General features: G+C 47.9%; 1 protein-coding gene across 5 annotated transcripts in view; it reads left to right on the top strand.

Annotated features, from left to right (window-relative positions):
* The window catches only part of LOC125445716 (septin-4-like), a 47,753-nt gene extending 19,848 nt beyond the window's left edge, over window positions 1–27,905 (top strand). For 2 of the 5 annotated variants that reach the window (XM_048518978.1, XM_048518979.1), the window contains 10 exons: window positions 10,735–11,052; window positions 14,082–14,175; window positions 15,901–15,987; window positions 17,831–17,954; window positions 18,439–18,573; window positions 20,032–20,149; window positions 21,290–21,391; window positions 22,341–22,441; window positions 24,868–25,033; window positions 27,671–27,905. In XM_048518978.1, the coding sequence (XP_048374935.1) occupies window positions 10,735–11,052; window positions 14,082–14,175; window positions 15,901–15,987; window positions 17,831–17,954; window positions 18,439–18,573; window positions 20,032–20,149; window positions 21,290–21,391; window positions 22,341–22,412 (1,050 nt within the window). In that variant the 3' untranslated portion in view covers window positions 22,413–22,441; window positions 24,868–25,033; window positions 27,671–27,905. Of the gene's footprint in view, window positions 1–397; window positions 566–8,446; window positions 8,600–10,734; window positions 11,053–14,081; window positions 14,176–15,900; window positions 15,988–17,830; window positions 17,955–18,438; window positions 18,574–20,031; window positions 20,150–21,289; window positions 21,392–22,340; window positions 22,442–24,867; window positions 25,034–25,169; window positions 25,276–27,670 lie in introns of those variants that run through there. The other 3 variants (XM_048518976.1, XM_048518975.1, XM_048518977.1) reach the window with 3 other exon arrangements.

Below are 27,905 nucleotides of genomic sequence, written 5' to 3'. Positions count from 1 at the left end.
GACTCAGCCTCAAGCCAGTAAGACAAGTACCCATCTTGGTGGGAGATGACTGGGGAAGGCAACAACGAACCATCCCATAAACATAGTTTGCCTAGTAAACGTCATGACGTGACTGATATCACCTCATGGGTCAGCAATGAACCAGTGCTTGCGCAGGGGACTATCTGTATTTTTTTTACTTTGCACATGCTCTGTGACATTCTCCTTTCACGTGTAGTAGAATCCTGTTTTGCAAACTGGTTTGGGGTCAGAGATCTGGCTAAAAGCAAAGCCCACTCCACAGAGACCAGATCGGATTGTGACGGAATCGAATGAATGGATGGATCTCCCCAGGGCAACGAGAGTCCTTTCTTTCTGGCTCAGGCTGTGTTAGAACAGCGACCTGAGCAAATGCTGGAATGGTTGGGGGGTGTGGTTATGCAAATATAAGTGGCTGTTCTCCCCCCCCCCCCTTCCACCCTACCTCCCTTTCATTTACAAGCCCTGTAGCAAAATATTCAATTTGCAGCTCAGGTCAGAGCGGAAGATGGCTTCGTACATCTCTGAGCCAGAGAAGGAGGAAAAGGTACTGTGTGGAAAGGGGGGGGGGGTAAGGGGTAGGGAGGGGTGGAGAAGCCCTGGTTTCTGGGACAGGACAGGAGTTGGCATTACCGTGGCACGGACTGCTGCAGATGGAACCAACTCCCCACTCCTCTTCCAGAAACAGACGTGGTAGCAATAATTCTATCCTCACCCTTGTGCGGAGCTCAACTACAAGGTGAGGGATTGCTGGCAGTGGGGGGTAAGGACTTGCTTCTAGTTATCTCTCACAAAGAACAGCAAACCACTGGCGAGACCTGCGGAAAAGGGGGACAGCTCAGCTCTTGTCCCTTTGTAGGTCGCATCGATGAGGCTGTTTGTAGCCGGCGTTCTTTCCTCCCTTCTGTCTGCAGAGCTCCACCTCTTGGAAGTGTCCTCCTTTGCCTCCTTCTCCTTCCTTAGAAGCCGGTTCAGAATCAATCTCTCGCGCAGGGGAAGCGTCTCAAAGGGAGCGCAGCACAAAGGAAACTCTTGAGATAATTTTTTTCCACGAAAGCCCAGTATATTTTGGGCTGCCAACAGCTGATTCGGTCCCCAGCGTGACACGGCCTTTGATCAGCCTCCTATTCCGGCTGCACAGTCCTAAACAAAGTTATATCCTTCCAAAGGGAGGGGCTGAGACTCAGAGGAAGAGCCTCTGCTTTGCGTGCAGAAAGTCCCAGGTTCGATTCCTGGCATCTCCAGTTGCAAAGGACTGGGTGATTTGAAAGAACTCTGTCTGGGCCCCTGGAGATCTGTAGTCGGAAGCATCGTATTGTTTGGGGTATGCAATTAACAGCTGTATGCAACTAGGTTATACTTTGTGGCTTAGTACTTGGTACGGGGACGTAGGTGCGGGGACGTAGATGGAGATTTGCTGCCAGTCTGAGTAGATAACACCGACGTTGACGCAACAGTGGTCTGATTCAGTCTATGGGAGTTTTATGTTTGTGTGATCAAGTGTACTGAGACAGATTTTTGACTGAACTAGGTTGTGGTCTGTGCTTAGTGGAGGTGGGAAAAAGTGGTGAGTCTTGGAGGTGCCCTAGCATTCAATTTTGTACCGCAACTGACTGACGTAACTGTCTCTGTGGAATTGTGTTTCGAGATCGTCCCTTCAAAATACAGCACGTGCCCTTTAGGAAGGGTCTGTCACGGGCTCAGGGACCTCAGGCAAACTAATGCAGCTTTGTCAGATTTTTAGAAATGCCATTGAGCTGCAGGGGCCCCAGAAGGCATCTGTAGCAAGGGACGAGGCTCCCCTGGTTATATAGGGCAGCACTAAGTTCCCTTGAGGAACGCATTTGGCATTTCAACCCCCTGCCCATGCCCTTATGCTTGCAAAGATGTCTAGAGCGATCTTTGCATCTTCAGAAGCATCCTAGCTGTTGGTGGATGGAGACATGGAAGAGCTGCAGTCATGTCCAGAATTTGTCAGATGTTGACATAGACGAATCCTAGATGGATTTAAGAAGAAGAATAACAGTTTGGATTTACATCCCACCTTTCTATCCTATAAGAAGGCTCAAGGTGGCTTACAAGCTCCTTTCTCTTCCTCCCCCACAACAGTGAGGCAGGTGGGGCTGAGAGAGTTCTGAAGAACTGTGACTGGCCCAAGGTGACCCAGCAGGGATATAGGAGTGCGGAAACACATCTGGTTCCCCAGATAAGCCTCTGCCACTCAGAGGGAGGAGTGGGGAATGAAACCCGGAGTATCTAGACCCCAATATCGCCTCCCCACTTTCGGGCACTCACCACCAAATGCTGAAAAGGACATTTTGAGGGGATTGTCAACATGGACAAATACGTCTTGGGGAGTTTTCAGACTTTAATCACAGATTTCAGGGAGTGTCAACATTTACAGAGCACAATCTCCAGATTTCACTTTGCTGTTCTGAATATGGATTTCAGTCCTCATTTGCGTCATTAATTTGGCCTGCTCCCTCACTTTCCTCCCTCAGTGCCATCTTATCCCCAAGCAACTGAGAAAGCCAGGTCCACTGGCGTTTATTTCAACCAAGCCAGTCTCTGAGATTCTCTATCACATATGGACTTTTGAAAATTGTGGTCTTGTTAAGTTGCAGCAGGATTGCACACCTGCTTTTCCTTACAGCCATTGAGCAGTTGAGAAAGCTGGTTCAAGTGTTTTTAGAACCATCTCCCTGGTTTTCATATGCATAAGTGAACTTAAAGCTGTGTTCCTTCGTTTCCAAATGTGCATAGATGTATTGCCTACATTTAAAGCTGCTTTTCCAGTTTTCATATGTGCAAAAGCACATGCAAAGTGGCTTTGTTTTGTGTACTAATATGTACATACACACTCACACCAAGAGGGCCTGAAAAGCATTTTAAGTGAACCATGTGAGCTTATGCTGAATATCCTTATTGGCCGGTGTAAAACTTTCTTTAATCTATGAAAGGGGACCATGTTTCCTTACATTTCTCTGAGCAATGGCTGCGACTTGGTCAGCGTCCAGATCATTGGCCCAGACGCCTGGGAATCTCCCACGGGCCAATCCCCTGGAGCAGACCAAGAAGTGTTTATTTTCCTCTGTGGAGTTTGGGGGTTTGCTGCCTACCCAGATTGCCTTTGGCTGAGGCTGCTTATTATATACCCTTTTCAGGATAAAGATGCCAGGAGATTTGTGAACTCATCTGCCATGCCGGCATACGTTTCCAAAAACATTTATCATCAGAGAACCAAGGTTGATTGAGATTCCCTCTTTCTGAAAAGTGCTAAAAAGAGGGAATCACAATCTGTGGTTTGCTGCCTTGTGAGGTACAGGGTGGAGAAAGGCAGCTGGGACCATGGAGGAGATATAGCCAGGTGATGGAGGATTGTAATAGGGACTAGAAGCTCGTGTTGATATGAAGCACACCAGAGAGCCTACAAAAGAATTTTAAAGGTTAAGGTAGTCCCGCGTGCAAACCCTAGGTCATTACTGACCGATTGGCTGATGTCGCATCAGGACGCTCAGTAGGCACACTGTGTTTACGGGGTGGTTTGCCATTGCCTTCCCCAATCATCTGCACTTAGGAAGAAGTGTAAACAGTCACCCTGTGAGGTGGGTGGGATTGAGAGATCTTCAAAGAACCGTGACTAGCCCAAGGTCACCCAGCTGGCATGTGTTGGTTCACTAGATAAGCCTCCACAGCTCAAGTGGCAGAGCGGGGAATCAAACCCGGTTCTCCAGATTAGAGCGCACCCGCTCTTAACCACTATGCCACACTGGATAAACAGTGTCACTTTCAGAGGGGAAGAAGAGTTCTCAGAATTGCCCAGAAAGATGGGGTGTGTCGGAAGGAGGAAGAGACCGATCCCTGGAATGAATGCTTTGCCCAACCAAACATACTACAAGAATGGTTCATAATCGTTGGTTGTTGAACACTTTTAAACTCAGTGTCATTGACCATGGCAGTGTGCGTGCATTATTGTAGTTGTTGTTATTATGACTATTATCATATTCGTGCTCTTCTGAGTCACTCTAGCGCCAGGATTGGACGTTTAGCCACGTGGCCTGAATAGCTGAGCAAATGGCCATTTGTTCAACCCGCAGGCTAACAAGATTAGTCCGGAGGGGATTAGAGGTAGGGCGATCCCTCCTGGGAAACATAACAATTGTTCGTGGATTCCGGTGGCATTGCAGTATCAGAGGATAATAGGGTGGCACACCCTACTGAATGTCGAAAGTGGATGGTGTTGCTGGTAGGGAAAAATTGTAGTGGCAGACTGATTGGCACAAAGCATTTCTGAGCTAAGCAACCCAATGCTGTGTCTCTACCAGCGGCCAGTCAGATGCTCAGGGGACGCACAGAAGCATCAGCGAGAGCCAGTGTGTTGTAGTGGATAAGAGCAGGTGGATTCTAATCTGGAGAACCGGGCTTGATTCCCCGCTCCTCCACCTGAGTGGCAGGGGCTTATCTGGTGAACCAGATGTGTTTCTGCACTCCTACATTCCTGCTGGGTGACCTTGGGCTAGTCACAGTTCTCTCTGAACTCTCTGAGCCCCACCAACCTCACCAGGTGTCTGTTGTGGGGAGAGGAAGGGAAAGGAGCTTGTAAGCCACCTTGAGTCTCCTTCCAGGAGAGAAAGGTGGGATATAAATCCAAACTTAAGAACATAAGAACATAAGAACAAGCCAGCTGGATCAGACCAGAGTCCATCTAGTCCAGCTCTCTGCTACTCGCAGTGGCCCACCAGGTGCCTGAGAGCTCACATGCAGGATGTGAAAGCAATGGCCTTCTGCTGCTGCTGCTCCTGAGCACCTGGACTGTTAAGGCATTTGCAATCTCAGATCAAAGAGGATCAAGATTGGTAGCCATAGATCGACTTCTCCTCCATAAATCTGTCCAAGCCCCTTTTAAAGCTATCCAGGTTAGTGGCCATCACCACCTTCTGTGGCAGCATATTCCAAAAACCAATCACACGTTGCGTGAAGAAGTGTTTCCTTTTATTAGTCCTAATTCTTCCCCCCAGCATTTTCAATGAATGCCCCCTGGTTCTAGTACTGTGAGAAAGAGAGAAAAATTTCTCTCTGTCAACATTTTCTACCCCATGCATAATTTTATAGACTTCAATCATATCCCCCCTCAAACTTTTCTTCATCTTCATCAACTGTCCCTGTTGCTTGCCCCAGAGATAGACAGCTTCTGCAACTGTCTATTAAACTGTCATTGAAAATAAACCTATATAGACCTGACCGGAATGGCCCCCTCTCATCTGATCTTGAAAGCTAAGATGGGTTGGGCACAGTTAGGATTTGGATGGTTGCGGACCACCCAGGAATACCAGGGTTGCTATGAGAAGCAGGTAATGGCAAACCACCTCTGTTCGTCTCTTGCCTTGAAAAGCTTGTGGGGGTTTGCCAGGAATTGGCTTTAATTTGATGGCACTTTCCACTACAGACATGTTTCCCTTTGAATGGACTGGCAATTCTCTCCATTGGATGGGGCTGGATTTCAGAGGCCTGAACATGGAGGTTGTATGCAGAACAGAAAATATTTGGGGAAAAACAGGAAACTGGGTTTTCACGAGGGGCAAAAGAGTAAAGCATGGGTGGCAGAGGGCTACATTGAGGGCAGGAAGATTGCGGTTTAAAAATGAGGTCTAGGAACTTGACATTCTCGCAGAGGGCCAGCTCAGCCACGCACACAGCCGAGGAACGAACTTCAGTCTCCACGGGACGTTTGGCTTTCGAAAGCTGTAACTGCTGGGTGACCTCTTCAAGGTCAGAGTGGCCCAGTGTGGCAAAGCGCGCGGATGTGGGTTGCGCCAATTACACAAACATAACGAGCCGTATTGATTAGAGTGGAAATGCAAAAGCCTCGCTCCAGATGGTGCATGGCAGCCGGGGGAGGGGAACCGCCACGACCCCGTTCTTGCCCTACCAGGCCTCGCAGCTGCGGCGTCCGCTGTTCCCTGGGCCTGCATTGAAACAAGAGCAGTGCCCAACTGCAGCATCCAAAAAAAGTCCCCATAGTTGTATGCTGGACCGTGTAATTGTTGTGGGATAGGTCCTAGGTCCGTGCCCAGGGAAAAGGATTTTGGGTAGGAGGGAGTGTCAGCAGGTCCTTGCTTGCCTAAAAATAGTTTCAGAGGGTGACTGTGTTGGTCTGCAGCAGAACAGCTAATCCAGGAGCACTTCAGAGACCAACAGGATTCTTGCAGTATCTGACAAAGGGAGCTTTGATGCTTGAAAGCTCAGATCCTGGAAATCACATTGCTCTCTAGGGTGCTACTGGACTTGAATCTAGCCAACAGCCAGTGTAGTGTAGTGATTAAGAGCAAGTGGATTCTAATCTGCAGAGTGGCAGATTCTAATCTGGTGAACTGGGTGTCCCCCCTCGCTCCTCCACATGAAGCCTGCTGGGTGACCTTCGGCTAGTCACAGTTCTCTAAGAACTCTCTCAGCCTTACCTTCTTTCCAAGAACTCCGTTGTGGGGAGAGGAAGGGAAGGCAACTGTCAGCCACTTTGATCCTCCTTAAAAGGTAATCCAAACTCTTGTTCTTTGCCTGATACTTTTGGGAAACTGCTGACTGTCAAAGAAAAAATTGACTGGGTTGGATAGACTGATGGACCGGCTGGATGGAAGGTGGTTTTGCTTTGTAGCGGGGCGATGACTCAGGGGAGTGGCCTGCAAGCGGAAAGTCCCTGGTCGGGCCCCATCCTGAAGTAGATTAGTTTGTGCACTCCAACACATGCCAGCTGGGTGACCTTGGGCTAGTCACAGTTCCTTCAGGACTCTCTCAGCCCCACCTACCTCACAGGGTGTTTGTAGTGAGGGGGGAAGGGAAAGGAGTTTGTAAGCCCCTTTGAGTCTCCTTACAGGAGAGAAAGGGGGATATAAATCCAACTCTTCTTCTCTAGTCAAAACATCTCAAGTAGAAGAGAAAGAACACTCTCTGCCCGATTCCCTGGAGAACCACTTCCAGCCAGAGATGGCCCAGTGGTCCGACGTGTTCCAAACAACTTTAGTCTGTGAGGGCGTTATATCCTGAATCCCAATCGGCCCTTCCCTTCTTTCCCAGGATCTGGTTTTGTTCCATTCCACTATATATACACCTGGGTAGCAGCTGAGCAAGTCTGATGAGGACCTCGCTTTGGTAGAACCAGATTCAAGGCCTGGGAGGAACATGTGAAATGATGGGAAATTGCCTCTGAGCATGTGCGGAGGAAATGCCATGCTGTCGTGAACGGATGCATTTGCCTTATACTGAATTAAGCCATTGGTTTATCAGGCTTGGCTTCCTGGAGTCCCCTCAGGGCAGTGAAAATTTTCTGAACACTGTCTAGCCAGTATGGTGTAGCGGTGAAGAGCAGTGGACTCTTAATCTGGAGAGCCGGGTTTGTTTTTCCCTGTTCCTGCACATGAAGCCTGCTGGGTGACCTTGGGCTAGTCACGGTTCTCTCCAAACTCTCTCAGCCCTACTTACCTCACAAGGTGTCTGTTGTGAGGAAAGGAAGAAGAAGAAGAGTTTGAATTTATACCCTGCTTTTCTCTCTTGTAAGGAGACTCAAGGTGGCCTACAAGCTCCTTTCCGCTGGGCACGAAAGGAGGGCGATTGTAAGCCACTTAGAGACTCCTTACGATTGAGAAAAGCAGGGTATATCCAGATTCTTATTCTTCAGCTAAATAAGGTGCCAGAGATTGAACCCAGGGCAAAGCAGACACCTTTCCCCCGAGCCAGGACTCATTTCCCGTCACTTAGTTGTTTACTTACACATTTTGTTTATGGTCTGCCTTTCTCGCTGAAAGGCAAATTACACAGTTAAAAACAAGGAAATTAGAATGGCATACGAATACAACCTACAGCGTAACAAAACCAGATGACAAGATGAGAGAACCCCGGATTCAAAATAGTAGCACGCGTCACTGGAGAACAGTGTAAGAAACACAACAATCAATGAGACAAACCCGGTTTACAAAATCAGAGCAAAACACATACAAGCAACAAAGAAAACTTCCTGAAACTCTCAATTAACTAGAAAAGCAGTTCCATTTATAAAAAATGCCCTCCTGAACAATTCTGTTTTCTATGTAATGGTAGTTTTCCTGACCTTATCAGACTGTTCCACCGAGGTGGAGTTACTCGAGAGAACACTTTACTATGGGTAACCATGGTAGGTTGGCACCTTTCAAAAGCTTTGCTCAGAACACCAACGCTTGTTGGGATGTCCTACAAATATATGGGTGTGCTTTCACAGTCCCAAATGGATTTGGGTACATGCCTTTGTGGCTATGGTTGTCCCTGGATGCTTCCTTCAATATCAGTACTTTAATCTTTTCTCTCTGTCTCTTGGTTTCTGTCTTTCCGCCCCATCTCCCCAATGTCTTCTCTGACCTCCCCATTACGTGCCATGACCCGTTCCGCATTCTGGTCTCAGGCAACCGAGGCAGAAGCGACAGCCTCAGAAGACACCGCAGAGACCCAGCCCTGTGCTCCAGAGGGGCCCTTTGCGAGTGCCCAAACAGAGGGTGCTGGTCTCTGCCTCCAGGGGCAGACTGAAGAGCCGGCCATAATCCCAGGGGAATACACAGTAAGAACTTTGGCGTATGAAGATTGGCCTGTACCTGGACTCTCCTCCATAGCCCCCAACCCACAATCCTACGGGCTCAAGACTGGGCTCGCTTTCCTGGGGTTTTACTCCTTCCGTTCTCCTGTATCTTCCCCAAAATTCTTCAGTTGCAATGTGCAACCAGGCTCCTTCTGCACATGCAGAATAATGCACATTCAATCCACTTTCACAATTGTTTGGAAGTGGATTTTGCTATTCCGCACAGTAAAATCCAGCTGCAAAGTGCATTGAAAGTGGATTGAAAGTGGATTATTCTGTATGTGCGGAAGGGGCCTGAACGTCACAAAAGGATTGACAAATGTCCATCCTATTTGTGCACCAAATGAAGCTGGGTTCAGTGTGAGGTGGAGGCGACTGGTGGTACCATTTAAAGAATGTTTTCCTGTGAGTCAGCCCATTTAAGACACCTGGGTAGGATTTTGAGTAGACTTGCCTAAGATTGCTGTCTTAATTGGGCAAAGCTAATGTTGCTTCTGTGTTGTCAGTTGAGAATGTGAGTGCCCTCTTTATGGGAGGGTGAGGATCTTTTGAATTCGTAACCTTGAATTCTTTACAGGAAGGGGGGGAAAAGACTCTTAAATTAGAGTGTGCTTTAATAACCATAGGAACTAGCCAGCAGTGAAACGAGGAACATTTTCCTGTCAGAATGGCCTGTTCAAGTTTAAATTCAGTTTTGGCCTTCCATGTATCTTGTGTTTTAGGCCAGACCCCTGTGCAACAGAAATGTGATGTTTCTAAAACAACTCATTTTAGGAATGGTGATATTGGTCATGATTTCTCTTTTTAACCTTTCTACTTTATATTACAAAGATTATGACAGTAGTTTCGTCTTTGTGGGGGTGGAGTTGGGGTCCGTGTGTGGACGTGAGCCACTCCACCATGGTGACCTGAGACTTTATTTACACCACATCCAAGCCTGAGGTGTTGCTGTAGGAGCTTGGCTTGAGCCTGGAGTGGTATAGCTGTTAGCGTCTTGGACAAAGATCTGGGGAAGACAGGTTTGAATCCCCACTACCTGGCAAGGTGGTGGTTGTGAGAAAAAAAATGGAGGAGAAAGAATTATGTTGTAAGCCACGTTAGACCCGGTTTGAGGAGACTAACGGGGTATAAGTATCTAAATGAACATCTTTAACTTAGTCTCAAACTGCCTCAGAAGCATATTCGAAGTTTATAAACCAATAAATGCCCAACAAACCCCAGGCCAGAGCATTCGTGACTGTTATCATGCAAAATGTTTCGGAAGAAAAGGGTCGATGTGACCACACCTCTTTCTCGAGCAGCACTGAATGGGGTGATACAGACCAAACTTTGAGGGTCTCAAAATGTGTAGGAAGAACAGCTGCCCTGGGTAAAAAAGCCCTTTCCCTTAATGAATATTATTTATTCCCTCTCACCTTCTCCCCGGAGAGATTCATGGCACACTCACAGAAAAAGCGTACATGTCCATATTGCTCAACCTCTGAGGAATCTTTGGAGCATGTTCTATTAGTCTGCCCGAAATTCATAGACCTCAGACCTAGCTTGTTCTTTTCAACACCGCCTTACTTGTGCCCTCCATATTCCAAATTGAACCGCCTCTTGAACAATGAGGATCCCAGGCAGTTGAAAATGGGGGCCAAGTTCCTGCTCGATATTGTAAAATAAGTTTCTGGCTCTCTTTTTATTTACTTATTTTCCTGAAGTTTGTACTGTATGAACTATGAGCAGCTGTTTTACCCTGTCAAACTCAGGATCATATTACTGCACAGTTTTATCTGTATTTTCTCTCGATGCCTAATAAAGGTCTTTGAATTTGAATTTGAATTTGAATATTATTTACTGCCATACCGTGAAAGGCCTCAACTGACCACTTTTACACAAGAAGTCTCCATTAAAGAGACAGGACTTTCTCCAGGACAGTTGGCAACCCTAGTAAAAAAAAGGACAGTACCACTTAGGAGGGAATCAAAATCAGTACACTGTTGGCAGGAAGCCTAATTTAACAGGATCCGTGTCTGGAAAAGTATGGTTATCCCCAGGCCCGTATATTCAAACCGGTGTTATTTACTTCCCATTTCTTTTCTCTCCTTCTCTCTTATTACTCTTTCCCTTCTCAGATACATCGTTTTCTGAAGGACGATTCAGAAGAGGCTGAGCTGGTTCAGTTCCTCAGGGATTATCCTTCCAAGGAGTACTTCCGCTTCGTGCCATCGGAAGGCTTCCAGAAGGACGCAGGGTTGGGTTATCGAGAGCCCAAGATGTTCTCCAGCGTGGTCAGGAACATCCCTGACGATCCCTTGGTTGAAAAAGAGCAGAGGGGCTTCCATCGCCCACAGCCCCTCGAGTTGCACCAGCACATGGCTGCTCCAACGCCCCCAAGCCCTTCCCGACCCAGAAGTCCCTGGGGCAGGCTGGACCCCTACGACTCTGATGAGGTAAGGCGTCCCCCCCACTGGCTTTCCTTTCTAACCTGTGTTGGGCTTCCTGTCAATGATTTCTTTGGGAACATGGGAATGGATCTGGCAAAAATCCATGAAATAGTTCGGTCCTTCTTTTTGTTTCTTCAATGGAATCTTGCTTTGTTTAGGAAATAAGGAAGCTTTGCTGGCAGAAGAGCCTTTCTGAATCAGATGTGAAATGACCCAGAGGTCATTTGAAAACCTGGGAGATGGTGTTGATAGTTTGTTTGCTACCATTGTGTCTGCCGAATCTCATCCTGCTAAATTGTTTAGTATAGTGCAGGGGTAGGGAACCTTTAACACTCAAAGAGCCATTTGGACCCATTTTCCATGGGAAAAGAAAACACTTGGAGCCGCAAATAATTTTTGACATTTAAGATAAAGATAACACTGTATATATTGGGGTTTTTTACCTTTTACTCCGCTCATTCTGAGAAGCGCATGGATGCGTCCGCCCTGCTGCCTGCAGGGTGGGCAAGGATGGGGCCAGCGGCTCGGCCTCGCCGGCCGCCGGGAAAGCGCCCGCCCCGCTCCAACGGGGCAGGCGAGAGGGGAAGCCCGCGGTGTGGCCCAGCCACCTGCGGACAGTTGGTGTGCCTGTCCTGCTGCCTGCAGGGCGAGCAAGGATGGGGCCAGCGGCTCGGCTCGTGGAGCTGCAGTGCAAGGGCAGAAGAGCCGCATGCGGCTCTCGAGCCGCAGGTTCCCTACCCCTGGTATAGTGCATAGTTAGGTTCCCAGGAGAGAGGGAGTTGTAGATAACGATCCCTTTGTGAACAGGGATATTTCTGCAAGATCCTTCATAGATGAAATCGGGGGCAGTCAGATGTAGATACCAGTTTGGTTGCAGAACTTCAGTAGAGTTGTTGGGAGCACTGGTGCTTTCCACACAAAGTTAGTAAAGAGAGAGAGCCAGTATCTATGTGTTAATGATAGTTACAGGTAGAAGAAGCTTTCCCTTGAAGATGTTGCATTGTGGGAAGTGTAGTCTAGGGGCACGTGGGTAGCTTTTAGCACATGATTGGCTAATCATAGGCCCCGTGTATTATAGTTTATGACTCTTTGTTAGGAAGCCTGATCGGATGGAGAGAACGGACGTTCTCCTTTTTCACGAAATAGAAGCAAAGCCGCAAATTTACCGAGGCAAGACAGGACAGGCTGAAGAGCAGCAGACGGTGTTTGTCAACGTGAAATCACATGATTTGTAGTTTGCACTTCTCAAGTAAACCTTGGCTCTGCATGAAGGGATGCATAATAATGTTGCTTTGCGTGTGACACTTTCCCAGACGAAGGAGACTGAAGATTGGCCCCTTTCAGACGACTGTAGTAACACTCCGCTGCCAATTCTGCGGACGTCTGTTTTGGTTATGGTGGACCACGTGCCCTGCAAAACCATTTGGAGAAGGAAATACAGTTTAATGGAGTGGCACTGCCATGGTTTTGATCTTTTCTGTCCCATTAGACTCGACGATTTGGAGATTTCCAAATCGCCGTCCTGGGATTTTACATTTGCCCCGGGGTTCAGCCTTCTCACCTACGGCGTTCAATATCTATGTAAAGCCAGCTAAATGAGATGGTAGCTTTTGGGCTGGGTGTCATAAATATGCTGATGACAGCCAGTTCTGTCTTTCATTACCTAGGCCTCCAGCAGTAGCCTCTCTACCCTGGGCTTTTGCCTGGATGCCGCTGCCTGCTAGCTTCGGGGGGAGCGAGCTGAATCTACCCGAGATGGTGGAGCTGGTTAGAAAGCTTACTGGCTCGGAGGCAGATGAGTTGCTAACTTTACAGGAAGTAATGCTGTTGTCGGCAGAATGTGTAAAAAGCTTGGGGGAACGTTTAGACCTAACTCTGCTGATGGAGGGGCAGATCTAGAAATTCCTTCTACCATGCCTTATGGTATGTAGATTGGCTGCCCTTCCAACCTCACGGCTGCATAACTCCAACAGACTTTATGCCAGGCAGCTGTGGAAGCCTACAGACTAAAGTTGGTCCAGAACTCTGAACTAAGACACATTTTCTCAGTTATATTGCTCTGCTTTGAAAATGGAGCCTGGAAACATATTTGCAGCCAATCAAAGATGATGATGTAAGCATTTGTTTACTTCGTTTATACCTGGCCTTTCTCTCCAGCGGAGAATCAAAATGGCTTACCTTGTTCCAGAGCCATTGCGAGGGGGAACTGTGCCTGGGGCATGTGTGTGCCCTGCTCCCCTGCCACGCCCTTCCACGCCCCTGCCACGACACGCCCCTGCACTGGCGCACGCCTGGTGCAAGACGCCCCCCGCCTTCCCCTGGGCACTACGCCACTGCCTTGTTCTCCTTTTGCCTGTTTCTCCCACCCTGGACATTCCACAGGTATATATACTTCACTTGCTTTACTACTATCAGCTCCTCTGAAGATGCCAGCCACAGATGCAGGCAAAACGTCAGGAGAAAATGCTACTAGAACATGGCCATACAGCCCAGAAACCACAAAACACCCCAGAAAAGATCGGGGGAAAAAAGAAATTGGGATATATTAGCAGACAATTTACATTATCTAATAGTGTCAATTATGACAATAAGGAGCCATTAAGCAATGCAAAATGCAGGTTAATTGCGTGATCAAAAAGATCTGTGACAGAATCCCAAGGCACTCTTCTCCATATAGAACTTTTTATTGTTTTATAGTTTTTATTGTGAACTGCCCTGAGTGCTGAGGGAGATTTGGCAGAATATAAGTGTAAAGAACAAACAGACAAACTAACAAACTTCTTGGGTGATGGAAGTCACCGATGAACCTTCATAACTAACATATTCCTAATGTGACCCCCCCCCCCCCCACAGTTCTGTATATAAAACAGTACATTGCAGTGATCAAACGGCTTAACCTGTTCGGCCTGCTGATAAACCCCCATGAAAAAGCTAGGGTGGTACTGCCTTTCTCTGAATGTTATGATTTTTTTTAAATAACAGGAGCATTTCTTCTATCCCTTCCCCCTGGTCTCCTTCTTTCTGCCTTCCTCCAGGATGACAAGGAATACGTGGGGTTTGCGACACTCCCCAATCAAGTCCACCGGAAGTCTGTGAAGAAGGGCTTTGATTTCACACTCATGGTTGCAGGTATGGAGGGTTACGAATACAAGACTAGGAAATCTCCTTGCCTTTGGTACCTGTCAGGATGTCCTCCCTCCTGTCATCAAAGGGCAGGGGATGGGTGTATGGCCTCACACCTGGCTGAGGAGATATGTTATGTTGATGGACCTGCTATGTTAATGGACCTTTTTCCTTTCCTTTCCGTTTCCTTTGATGCTTGCAACTGTAGATAACTAGGAGCAACCCTGGCGCCTTCCCAGTGGGAGGGGGTGGCAGGTGGCTGAGAACTATCACTGCACTGGCCTTGAGACACTCAACTCCCAAACACCTTTCTTCCACTACATTATTCTCACATTCTATGGGAAACCGGGAGGGGGAATTTACGGCGGGAGCACCAAAGGGATAAAAGCAACTGTATTTCGGTAGCTTGGCAGAACTGGCTTTCTGAAAGCCAGGTATGAGCTGTTATCAATAAAGACTTCTGATCCAAGCATCCAGAGTCCGCTTATTGACTTCGGTCTCAAGACCTGACTGTACCCTTGAATGTTGCAACCTACATCTTCTCTGTTGTACTTGGAGGACCATTTCATGGAAGATCAGTGGCTGCTAGCCACAAAAAAACAAATGGAACCTACATGGGTCAGAGGCAATACATCTCTGAAAACCAATTGCAGCAAGGGCAGAAGAGAGGAGGACAAGTTATTGAATGAAAATTGCAATAATATTTGTGTTGATGACACTTGATGCTTTTTAACGTCCAAGTTGATTAGCCTGCCTGTTTTACAGCGTGGTGTAGTGGTTAAGAACAGGTGGATTCTAATCTGGAAAACCGGGCTTGATTCCCCACTCCTCCACCTGAGTGGCAGAGGCTTATCTGGTGAACCAGATGTGTTTCCACACTCCTACATTCCTGCTGGGTGACCTTGGGTTAGTCACAGTTCTTTGGAACTCTCTCAGTCCCACCTGCCTTACCAGGCGTCTATTGCGGGGAGAGGAAGGGAAAGGAGCTTGTAAGTTACCTTGAGTCTCCTTACAGGAGAGAAAGGTGGGATATAAACCAAAACTCTTCTTTATTGTGATTTTGTGTGCTTTCCTGTAAGCTGCCTTCAATGGATTCATTAAACATGAATTCATGAAAATTAAATGAATGTATGACAATATTTTAGCCAAATCAAAGAAACGGTGCCTTTGAGGATAAAGGCTCCATCAATCTGGCTTCGCGGGTGGCCAAGTGGTGACAACCAGTGCCACAATCGAGCAGTTTATATTTAAACCCACAAAACTCTTTGTTTGTGCCCTGGACATCTTGGAAATCCACTGTGCATCTGCACAGCCCATGTTCTGCCTGCGTCTCAAATGATAGACCTTTCCCAGGTCACGACCTGATGTCTTGCAGTATGTCTCTTTGTGCAAACCAGATCCCTCAATCTGGCCTTCCTTATTTTTTTCCTTTCTCTGCCTAATGACGCTGGGTCCCATTTCACTGCCTTGCAGTGATTTAAGTCAACAGAGAGCTTTTGACTCCGGAGTTTTACATTCCTTGTCGTTCTTTTGGTTTTGATCTATACCCTCAACAGGAGACGGTGGAGAGGAAGAAACTCAACAGCTGGTTTTAACTATCATTCCTTGTAATGCACTGTGCCAGTCGTAACATGTAGTTAACCGGATAAAAGTACTGTTTGAAAGATGTGTGCCTGTCCTGTGTCTTTTGTTCTTGCTTCTGAATTCTGTTTGTTGCTGTTTTTCTCCCAGGAGAGGCCGGCCTGGGGAAATCGACGCTTGTAAACAGCCTCTTTCTCACTGACCTGTACAAGGACCGCAAACTTCTAAACGCAGAAGGTAAGGCGTCTTCTCTGAACCATCTTTTCCTTTTGTCTTTTTACAGCACAAAGGCAAAGGAGGAGGGTGATGCCTCTACACTTTAAAAAAAGGGGGTAGTTTGATGTGGAGGACCCATGCAAGAGAGCTGCGCCCTGGCCCAACCTTCAAATTCTCAGAACTTTCTCTGGTTCCTTTTTTTTTTTGTCATTCTGAAAGTACATTTTTGACATTTGTTCCTTAATGAATATAGATTGATTGTGACACACAATTATAGATGGTCTAGGGACAGTGGTGAGAGAGAGCTTAGACAGAATGAGATTAGAAAAGGATTAGACAAAATCACAGGGATGAATCTATCAACAGCTGTTAGCCAGGATCGGGAAATGGAACCTCCACATATAGGAGATGTTATACTGGATGCTAGATGCTGGAGGACAAACGCAAAGAGAGAGCTGTTGACTTGATGCCCTAGTTGTGGGTTTCCTGGAGGTATCAGACTGGCATCTACTGCACAAATGTCAAACTCGCGGCCCTCCAGATGTTATGGACTACAGTTCCCATCAGCCCCTGCCAGCATGATGCTGGCAGGGGATGATGGGAACAGTAGTCCATAACATCTGGAGGGCCGTGAGTGACATCTATGCTCTACTGGAAACAGGATCCTGTAAAAGGTGAAAGATGAATGGAATCTGAAGAGAAGCTTGCTTTTTCTGTGGATCTTAAGTTGCAATATATTCAGGGGGAAAATGATGTTTAGAATATATTGGACACCGCAGCTACCCTTTAGTAAACGATGGAATAAAATGTCTAATGGTTGGCTTTGCAACTTACAGGAGGCATCCATTAAATATGTGCTTTGGGTGTGTCGAGTCATTTGTGGTTTTTTGGGTGGGAGAAAATTATCACCCATATCAATTTTGTATTGAAACATTCACTACCTTTCGAGGATGCTAATGCGCTTTTGAATTATCGGTCCATCTCTTGGAGGCTAACTGATAGTCGATAAAAATGGACCTTCCGTGCCCTTCCTAAAAAGATTCGTATTTCACCCTTGGAGAGATAAATCCCCACATCCTGTAAATCAATTGATTTGAGAACCTTATCGCTTTATCAATATTTAAGCACATTGTATATAGACAGCTGCATATGGACTTATTTTTAGATGTTTGAAAATCTTTTATAGAAACTTATATGTAGATCTACCACTACTGTTGTTATATTTTTGTTTCTACTTTACATATTTTTTTCTTACTTACATATACTTTTTTACACATACTTATTTTTTGTTCCTTTCCTGTTCTTTTTTTCTGTTGCTTTTGAAAGAAAAAAAAAGAATAATAAAGGAAAAGATGCTGGCCTACGTAACCTCACCTTGATCTAATAGAGATAGACAAAGGCAGCTGGGGTGTCTTTATTATAAAAAAAAGATTACATTCCCCTTTTAATGGCTATTAGCTAGGATAGCTAAATGAAGCCTCCATGTACAGAAGCCGTGTACCTCTGAATATAGGATGCTGGGAAGAGCAAAGAGAGTTCTGTGTCTTTTATAAGAAGGATGTTGGTTTGCCAGATTGGTTCTTGGGAAGAGTTGGCTGTGAGCTTCCATGCTCAGTGGCAGTATACCTTCTGATCTCACATGCTGGGGTCAAAAAAAGAGGGGAAGACTGTTAGAAACATCTGTCTGTCCACTGTTAGAAAAAGGATGCTGGAATATGATACTTCCTGCATTCTACCAGAGACAGTCCTGAATTTTTTGGTCTTTTGTGATGTATGCAGGGCTGTTGTGTGACCTTTGCACCCTGTCTCTTAGCTTGCTGCTTCCCTGCAAGGCCTATGTCTCTCCTTTTCTCTCCGTGGTTAGAACGGATCATGCAAACGGTAGAAATCACGAAACATGTAGTGGACATCGAGGAGAAAGGCGTGAAGCTCCGCCTTACCATTGTGGACACGCCGGGCTTTGGGGACGCTGTCAACAACACAGAATGGTATGTCTTTCTCTGGGGGAGAAGAGAAGCACTAGTCTTGGCAGCTTGGAGACAGAGTCTTGGCAGGGAATCCCATTGGGCCTTGCCTGGAGAGCTGATTTGACCTCTGGATAGAAGCCAGAGTTGGAATAAAAATAATCCCCAAGAGACAAAAGACATTTGGCGGGAGGACAGTAAATCCTTGTGAGAGCAGCAGCAGAAGGCCCTTGCTTTCACACCCTGCATGTGAGCTCCCAAAGGCACCTGGTAGGCCACTGCAAGTAGCAGAGTGCTGGACTAGATGGACTCTGGGCTGATCCAGCAGGCTCTTATGTTCTTATGAAAAGATGTGAGTCTGACCCAGCTGAGCGTCCAGTTGGGAGATCAAGGGCTGCAATCATGGGTGGGGTCCACATGGATGGGGTCCTGCTGGACCATAGGTCTTGTCCCTGTCACCCCCTGATGCCAACCCTGAGTTTTTATCACCCGTCTTGTTCCTCCCCAGCTGGAAAACCGTGGCTGACTACATCGATCAGCAATTTGAACAGTACTTCCGGGACGAAAGCGGCCTGAACCGGAAGAACATCCAGGACAACCGCGTCCACTGCTGCCTCTACTTCATTTCGCCCTTCGGACACGGGTACGGCAAGCAGAGGGGATTGAGGCTCAGCTGGGCCTGCCCTTGCGTTTGGAGCAGGACATCCAAGCGTTGGTTTCAAATCCATGGACCACGTGAGCAGGCAAGCAAACCTTGCCTGCCTCAAGGCATCCTAGCCAGTTGCTAACTGTTAGGGGCTCTGCCTGCTCAATAGCACAGGATCAGTTTTATACATCTGTAACTGCCTTGGCTTCTCCCAAAGACCCTCAGATTTGTAGTTTGGGGAAGAGAATTCTCTGTTGGAAATCCCTCCCTCCATTTCCTTACAATTCCCAGGGTTTCCTAGGAAGAAGGCAGTGGCTGTTTCTCTAAGTAGGCTCACGTCACATCTAGGTTGCAGTTGAAAGGCCAGAAAGAAGACCTATCTAAAGAATACTATTCCCAATCACAAATGGCCGGCTGAGCCAGCATCACGTATATGGAAGTAAGAAATAGCTTCTATAAGAGAGACCTATAGATGCATCTGGCTCGATGAAGAGTCATGATGAGAACGGCATAGAGCAAAAGGCACAGAGAGAGGGAAAGAAAAAGAGAAACTCCCAGGTTAAAGACAAAGAGAGCCAACCTATTTAGATAACAGTGTGGTGTAGTGGTTAAGAGCCAGTGGATTCTAATCTGGAGAACCGGGTTTGATTCCCCACTCCTCCACCTGAGTGGCAGAGGCTTGTCTGGTGAACCAGGTGTGTTTCTGCACTCCTACATTCCTGCTGGGTGATCTTGGGCTTGTCACAGTTCTCTCTGAACTCTCTCAACCCCACCTACCTCACAAGGTGTCTGTTGTGGGGAGAGGAAAGGGAAGGAGCTTGTAAGCCACCTTGAGTTTCTTTACAGGACAGAAAGGTGGGCTATAAATCCAAACTCTTCTTCTTCTTCTTCTACACATCTAGAGCAATGTATCATCCCCATGTCCCAAGCATTCTAAGTCAAACAAAATGGACCCAGGGAGTTGCTGATGGCTTTGTGGGGAAACTTGCAGTACATGTAGGTTTTCCCAGTGGGGCAAAGAGCTGTTTTCCAGGGCTGTTTCAGGTCAGGAAACGGCACCAGGGGAAATGGAAATCCCTTCTGCTGTGTCTTGTGGTCCTGATCCAAGTTGGGCTTCCCCACCTGCTTTGGAATTCAGACTGGGCACTGAAAATCCAAGGTACGTCAGACTGGAAGTCCTTGTGGTCAACTCTGAATCATGTAATGTGCAGTTAGTCCTTAACAGGTGCTTAGTAAAGTCATTGAACGTCTTTGATAGCCTAATAAAACACAGTCCCAGTGAAACTGAAAAATGATTGCCAAGGGCTGAGTTCTTGCCTGCCTTGCACTGGCCTTGTGTTTCTTGACTGAAGCCACCAAACGAGGCTGCCTCGAGCACCCTAATTTTAGGGCTCTGTGTTCATATCGGGGAAAGGTTCTGATTTGCACACATCTGTTTACTGAATCTCTTGGCAGGCTGCGGCCCCTGGACGTCGAATTCATGAAAGCTCTTCATCAGCGTGTCAACATTGTTCCGGTCCTGGCCAAAGCCGATACCCTGACAACCAACGAAATGGAGCGAATGAAAATCAAGGTGAGGGGGAACCGTGAGAATCAACGCCATTGGCTGCTCCCAGCTTTCCCAAGCAGGTGCAGAGGAAACAGGGCAGGACTGCTTTTCTGTCCCGTAATCCCCTTTTCGCCATCAAGTCACAGCTGATGTATGGCGACCCCGGTGGGATCCTAGCAAGCCAGACCAATTGTTAGCCAGAACAGGAAGCAAACCGAAAAGAAGGAAATGTAGGCAATATATTTAGTCATTTAAGATATTTTTAGGCCTTGCTGTCAGCTACAAAGTTTTGCGGATGAGTTTACAGTAAATTGTTCATCAATACGATGAAACCAGTACAATAAGAGGGGAGCATGACATTCAAACTAAAAGTAGCGGTGTATTGTCGAAGGCTTTCACGGCCGGATTCAACTGGTTGTGGTGGGTTTTCTGGGCTGTATGGCCATGGCTGTTACACACTGGACACAGTGTGTAACAGACTTCCCTCTGTGATACACCTCTGAAGATGCCAGCCACAGATGCAGGTGAAACGTTAGGAACAAGATCCACCAGACCACGGCCACACAGCCCGGAAAAACCACCAGAACCAATAAAAGTAGTGGATTTGAAGTTCATAAGACTGGCATACAATATATGTGGGGAGGCAACGGTGTGTGAGAAGAGCTCCCACACTGCTTTCAGACACACGGCTGCTGCTAAAAATAGGAGTTACGTGTCCAAGTCCAGCCTTCATTTCCATAATAGCTGATAGAGCTCACCTTGTTTAGTGGACTTTTGTCTTTTTGTGCCCTCTACAGCCAGTGATGCAGAGTGGTAGTGGTGGGAACATAAAACATTGTGCTATCATGACAAAGCTATGGCCTAGATGGGCCTGTTAGCCTGATCTCATCAGATCTTGGAAGCTAAGCAGGGTCACTCCTGGTTAGTACTTGGATGGGAGTCCACCAAGAAAATCCAGCACTCTTGTCTTGGAAACCCCACCAAGGTTTGCCTTAAGTCAGCTGCGACTTGACTGCACCTTCTGCTACTACCATCATGATAAGAGACGAATTATACACATGCCTGTCGCTTTTGGGGTGGGCCCTTTGTAATCATGGACCATTTGCAGCAAATGTGGGCAAGGCTATAATTGTCTGTTACAGGCGTCATTTTTCCCCATTCCAGATCCGTGAGGAAATTGAGCAGTTTGGAATCCGGATCTACCAGTTCCCTGAATGCGATTCAGATGAAGATGATGATTTTAAGCTTCAGGATCAGGCCCTTAAGGTAAAGAGAAAGGGGGAGGAGTCCAAACACCTTCGCGCTTCAATTAAGCTATGAAAAATGGCCACAAATCTGGTATGAGAAAAGAAGAAGGAGGAGGAGGAGGAGGGGAGTAGTAGTGGTAGTAGTAGTAGTTTGGATTTATATCCCACCTTTCTCTCCTGTAAGGAGACTCAAGGTGGCTTACAAGGTCCTTTCCCTTCCTCTCCCCACAACAGACACCTGGTGAGGTAGGTGGGGCTGAGAACTAGTCCAAGAGAACTGTGACTAGCCCAAGGTTGCCCAGTAGGAATGTAGGAGTGTGGAAACACATCTGGTTCACCAGATAAGCCTCTGCCACTCAGGTGGAGGAGTGGGGAATCAAACCTGGTTCTCCAGATTAGAATCCACCTGCCCTTAACATCATGCTGGCTCTCGTGGCAGAAAGGACAGTCATGAAAACACTGGAAGGCCACGTGTTGCCAATGGCAGTTTCTGCATTCTCTGTGGAAAATGATTGAGCAAATCAGGTCAATTCCAGACAAAGTGGTAGATATGCAAGCAGCCGGCCCCTGTTTCAGATAGCATGTTCGAACAGTGGAGGTCTGTGTGATACAGCGGACTACCCGCATTAAAAACTATAAAATATTTATTAAAAAGAAAATGCCGCCATACTTCCAGCACAGAAGTAGATCAGACAAGGGATCCAGAAGAAAAATGTAAACATGCCATTCCTCTGGCCCTCACTCTGTGCATTCCCTAGCTGATGCTATTCTAAAACAGGCTCCCTCTAAGGAGCAAGAGGCATTTCTAAAGCCTGCCTGGGTGAGGCTGGAGAGCAAGAGAGACCCCCTTCCCTTTGCTTGTTCTCTGCTAAGAGAGGTGAGAACTTTGAAACTCAAGGTGAAGGTTTTGTTTTGCCCAAATCCCCAAAAGGAAAACACATTGCTCTGACGGTGCAATTCTTTTCCAGGAGTGCATCCCTTTCTCTGTGATTGGCAGCAACTGCAGTGGTGGTGGGGGGCCAAAGACAGACGTGTATTAAATGAGGCTATTGCCAGTGGGGCATTGTGGGAGAGTGGCAGGGAGCTCATTCCCATTCCTGGCTTGCGGGAGAACTGTAGGCAATGCCCATAAGTTGGGGGGGAAACCAGCAGGGTAGACTGCATTTTATTCAGGAGGTTCTCAGGGCCTTCTGAAAGGGTTTTGAGATCAAACCACAGGCTGCATGGGGACAGTGTTTGGGGACTGCGTGGGGACAGTGTTTGTGATTGGTGTTTGGAATATGCTGCCACAGGAGGTGGTGATGGCCACTAACCTGGATAGCTTTAAAAAGGGCTTGGACAGATTTATGGAGGAGAAGTCGATCTATGGCAACCAATCTTGATCCTCCTTGATCTCAGATTGCAAATGCCTTAGCAGACCAGGTGCTCAGGAGCAGCAGCAGCAGAAGGCCATTGCTTTCACCTCCTGCAGGTGAGCTCCCAAAGGCACCTGGTGGGCCATTGCGAGTAGCAGAGTGCTGGACTAGATGGACTCTGGTCTGATCCAGCAGGCTAGTTCTTATGTTCTTATGTTCTTATGACAGAAAAGCAGGGTGAGATTGGCTCAGTTTGTTTCTTTCATTTTGTTTTCCATCGGATACAACCTGGAAGGCTCCAAAGGGAAAAGGTGCTGGATTGGAGAAGGACTGTGTCATGTTTACTGGCTCAGATCCAGCGGAGCGTACACAGACAGCGTGGGCAATATCCACAATGTCAGGGGAAGAGCATGGCTCAGAAGCAAAGCATCTGCTTGGGACACAAATGGTCCCAGGTTCTCTCATTGCTGGTGCTATTGGGGAACGGGCTACAGGCAGTGCAAGCAGCTGTGAGCATTGGTGGTGGGAGGGCTTACAAGGATGCACAGGAGATGAAGAGCTGGTTTTTATACCCTGCTTTTTTCTACCAAAAGGAGTCTCAAAATCACCTTCCTGTCTGCCCACAAAGGTCGGTGGGGTTGAAAGCAGGGGTGTACCGGCCTAAGGACATGGGGATACCCATGCCCCAGGCACACACCTTTTGGTCGCATGAGGGGAGCAGTGAGGGGAGCAGCAGTGGCGTAGGAGGTTGAGAGCTCATGTATCTAATCTGGAGGAACCGGGTTTGATTCCCAGCTCTGCCGCCTGAGCTGTGGAGGCTTCTCTGGGGAATTCAGATTAGCCTGTACACTCCCACACACGCCAGCTGGGTGACCTTGGGCTAGTTACAGCTCTTCTGAGCTCTCTTAGTCCCACCCACCTCACAGGGGGTTTGTTGTGAGGGGGGAAGGGCAAGGAGATTGTAAGCCCCTTTGAGTCTCCTGCAGGAGAGAAAGGGGGGATATAAATCCAAACTCTTCTTCTTCTTCTTCCTGGCCTACCTGCTAGCCAGCTTCTGCCTTCCCCAGGCCCTGGGGAGAGCAGCAGCCAACCTCTGGGGATGAGCAGGGGGGAGCGCTCTGCCACCACTCCCCCCCGCAGCCAGGCTTCTACCCTCCCCAGAGCCTGACCCCATCTCCGAGCCCCACCCCCCACCCCGTGCTTTTAAAAGCATGTCCATGGAGGCCGGCTTGGCTCTTGCTCTCTCCAGGCTCTGAGGAGGGCAGAAGCCGAATTGTAGGAACCTGGGGATGTGTGGTGGGCACCCAGAGAAGGAGTTGTCTCCGGGTGCCATTCCCCCCCATACGCCTCTGGCTGAGAGAGTTCTGTGACTAGTTCAAGGTCACCAAGCGACTTCCATGTGGAGAATTGGGGAATCTAATCTGGCTGTCCAGATTAGAGTCCACCGCTACTCATGTGAAAGAGTGGAGAATCAAACCTGGTTCTCCAGATCAGAGTCTGTCACTCTTAACCACTACACTAGGCCGGCAACTGGGTGACATAGGGATGTGTGGGAAAGAAGGAGGGTGTGAAAGAAAGTCTGGAATGAGCTGAAATGGGGGTGGGGAACTCTTGGGAACTCCGTGTCCCCTGCCTCTTAACATCTGGAACTCTGATTCTCTGACCAGCAGCAGCTATCCACAGTTTCAGGCAGTTAGAAGGAGTTTGGATTTATATTCCCCCTTTCTCTCCGGTAGGAGACTCAAAGGGGCTTACAATCTCCTTCCCTTTGCCCCTCACAACAAACACCCTGTGAGGTGGGTGGGGCTGAGAGAGCTCCGAAGAACGGTGACTAGCCCAAGGTCACCCGGCTGGCGTGTGTGGGAGTGCACAGGCTAATCTGAATTCCCCAGATAAGCCTCCACAGCTCAAGCGGCAGAGCGGGGAATCAAACCCAGTTCCTCCAGATTAGAATGCACCTGCTCTTAACCACTATGCCACTGCTGCTAAGATAAGAGTCTTTCCTGGGTTGGCAGCCCCAGACCCTTTACAGAAACCAAGGCGAGGAGGAACTGGTGCGTGCTGCAGTGTGAGCGCTCTGACCCAGTTTCCTTACGTTCCCCCTCCCCGATGACCCTTCTGACCCTCTGTCTCCTCCGGCCAGTGGAGAACCCCGCCCATTGCGACTTCATCAAGCTGCGTACCATGCTGGTGAGGACCCACATGCAGGACCTGAAGGACGTGACGCGGGAGACGCATTACGAAAACTACCGGGCGCAGTGCATCCAGAGCATGACCCGCATGGTGGTGAAAGAGCGGAATCGCAAGTATGTCGCGTGGGCCGTGGCGGTGGCAGGTCAGGGGCGGGGAGGCGGCAGGAGTGAAGAGGGAGGGTGGCAGAGGCACAGCAGGTAAAATGGCAACCCCCTCCCCATAACAGTGTTATCAACTCCCCAATAACAGGCATGAGGAGGAGAGGCGGTCAGTGTTATCTTAAGAGCCCTCACCTGTGGTGTGAGGGGGCACAAGGTTGTGCATCTGTGTGCAGCGGAGACCGTTCTGGAGGAAGGTTAGCATTGGCTCTAGTTTCCTACTTTCTTTTCTCCTTCTTAACCACCTCGCTTCACTAACGCTAGGGGCCCCGAGAGCAGGACTCTTCACGGCCGCTCAATTAATGGACTCAGCTATATTAATGGCAAGGGAGCTGTTGTGCAATCCAAATAAATGATCCGCCATTGAAATCGGGTTGCTCAGATTTGTGGAGGGGCCAGTGCATAGTGGGGGTGGGTGGGTGGACTTCTCCTTGATTTGTTGGGAGAAAGGGAACTCCCAGTTTCCCAGAAAGCACTGCAGAATTTTATTTAAGTTCGTGTAAGGGTTAAGAGCAGTGGACTCTAATCTGGTGAACCAGGTTCAATTCCTCACTTCTACACATGAAGCCTGCTGGGTGACCTTGGGCCAGTCAAAGTTCTCTCAGGACTCTCTCAGCCCCACCTACCTCTCACAAGGTTTTGGGGAGTACTTTGCATTGCTCTGAGACTCCTTAAAAGCAGATAAAAAATCAGGGTATACAAAGCAACTCTTCTCCTTTTTTAGCTCTTCCTCCCTCCCCAGCGTTGTGTAGTGGTTAAGAGCAAGTGCACTCTCATTTGGAGAACCAGGTTTGATTCCCTGCTCTGCCACTGGAGCTGTGGAGGCTTATCTGGTGAACCAGATTAGCTTGTGCACTCCAATACATGCCAGCTGGGTGCCCTTAGTGACCTAGTCACAGTTCTTCAGATCTCTCTCAGCCCCACCCACCTCACAGGGTGTTTGTTGTTGGGGTGGGAGGAGGGAAAGGAGATTGTAAGCCCCTTTGAGTCTCATTACAGGAGAGAAAGCGGGATATAAATCCAAACTCCTTCTCCTCTTCATCTTCTTCTTGCTGCAACTTAAAAAAAAACTTTAAAAAACCCTCCACAATAGATCATCCCAGTTCAGATGAAGTAGAGTTTCATCATTTGGGACAGCTTTCTTTATGCTGATGTCGGTCTTGGAAAGAACAAAAAGTTGGCTGTTGTCTTCTGTTTTCCTCCAGAGGATCATAAAACACAGAGAGTGTTTATTTGTGTAGAAGCTTACAATGTTGTCTTCCCCTGATCCATTCAATCTGCGTGTTAATCGGAGAGAGAGTAACAAACCCAAGGTTATGCAGCAGCCTTCTGTGGTGAAGGGAGGATTCAAACCTGCATCTTCCAAATCCTAATTCGAAGATCTAACCACTATCCTACATTGGCTGGTGGTTTCAGATTACAAAAGCATGTGGGGCAGTAGAGTTAAACCTAGCGGCAGGATCCCAGATTGCTGTCAGTTCTGATTGAATGTGCCTGCCCCCTCCGTTGTGGAGGGCACTAGTCTGGCTTTCCAATGGTCCATACCCCACTAGGTGCCAGCTGTTAAGGACAAAGACCCTGAACATCTGGAATCAGCACAGTGTGTGCTATGGGCAGAGCAAAACCCATCCCTCTGTCTAAGGGAAAGGAGCTTGTAAGTCGCTTTGAGTCTTACAGGAGAGAGAGAGGTGGGCTTCTTCTATTCAGGGATGTGTGCCTTTCAAGTTCCACTGGCTGTGAAAAGACAACCAGAGATCTGACTTTATTAAAGAGCGTGTTTGCCAGAAAGAGTGCACGGGGCTTGAGAGCCCAACTTTCTACCTTTAACTTCTAGATTTCTATTCCAAATGCCCTCCAAGATTCTAGTCCTCTTTAGATACGAGTGGGCTCTTTTATTTTGGGTCAGGCATAGAATGACAGCACCGTTTCATGCATTTTGTGGCACCTTTGCTTCTGTTTGGCTTCCCAACGAGAACTTTATGGCACCGTCTCCTGGGAGCAAAATTCCATCTCCTGGCGTGGGATTAAAAATAAGCTGCTTTCACACATAATGGATAATGCACTTCCAATGCACTTTAACAGCGGCTTGCAACTGGATTTTGTGTGTGTGAAATAAGGGCGCTTCTGCACGTGCAGAATAATGCACTTCCAGTCCACTTCCACAATTGTTTGCAAGTGGATTTTGCTACTTCGCACAGTAAAATCCAGCTGCAAAGTGCACTGAAAGTGGACTTAAAGTGCATTATCCTGCATGTGCTGAAATGCATTGAAGTGCATTATCCGACGCATGTGAAAGCATCTGAAGAATGGAACTGGTTTGATGGGGCGGAGAAAGAAAGCAGCTTGCCCACGCCGAAAGGGGAAGTCTTGCAAGATGCCGGACTGAACCCAGGCCAAATTCTTTGGCTGCTCACCTGTGTCAGGTGGGGATCTGGTCCAGCATCAGAGCCAATCAGGGGAGTTTCCCTCAAGTAAGGAAGAGGGGATCGAGGCGGGGGGCAGGGGGCATCCTTAGAGGTGTTCCTCTTCCTGAGTGGCCTGTTCTAAGCTTGGTATCTCATTCCCTTGTTCCGCTGCCCTCCTCGGGAACAGGAGAGACAACTCCACCCTGAGACTTTGCTGCAGTGACTGTACTATGGAGTGAGCCGACAGAGCCCCTCCCAAGCAGCGCCTCTTGTTCTCGGGCACCAGGACAGCACTGGGCTTATTGCTTCTGAAGATTCACATCACCCCCCCACCCCAACTCCAAACCCAAGCTGGGGCATTTCCAAACCCCTTCCTCCCAAAATGTCTTCTCCCCGTTTGTATAAAGTGCTTATTTCCAACA

This window comes from Sphaerodactylus townsendi, linkage group LG16, assembly GCF_021028975.2.
Source record: "Sphaerodactylus townsendi isolate TG3544 linkage group LG16, MPM_Stown_v2.3, whole genome shotgun sequence".
In the NCBI taxonomy this organism is placed as follows: Eukaryota; Metazoa; Chordata; class Lepidosauria; order Squamata; family Sphaerodactylidae; genus Sphaerodactylus; species Sphaerodactylus townsendi.
The sequence above is the reverse complement of the archived record's forward strand: the minus strand, read 5'-3'. Positions and strand labels throughout refer to the sequence as shown.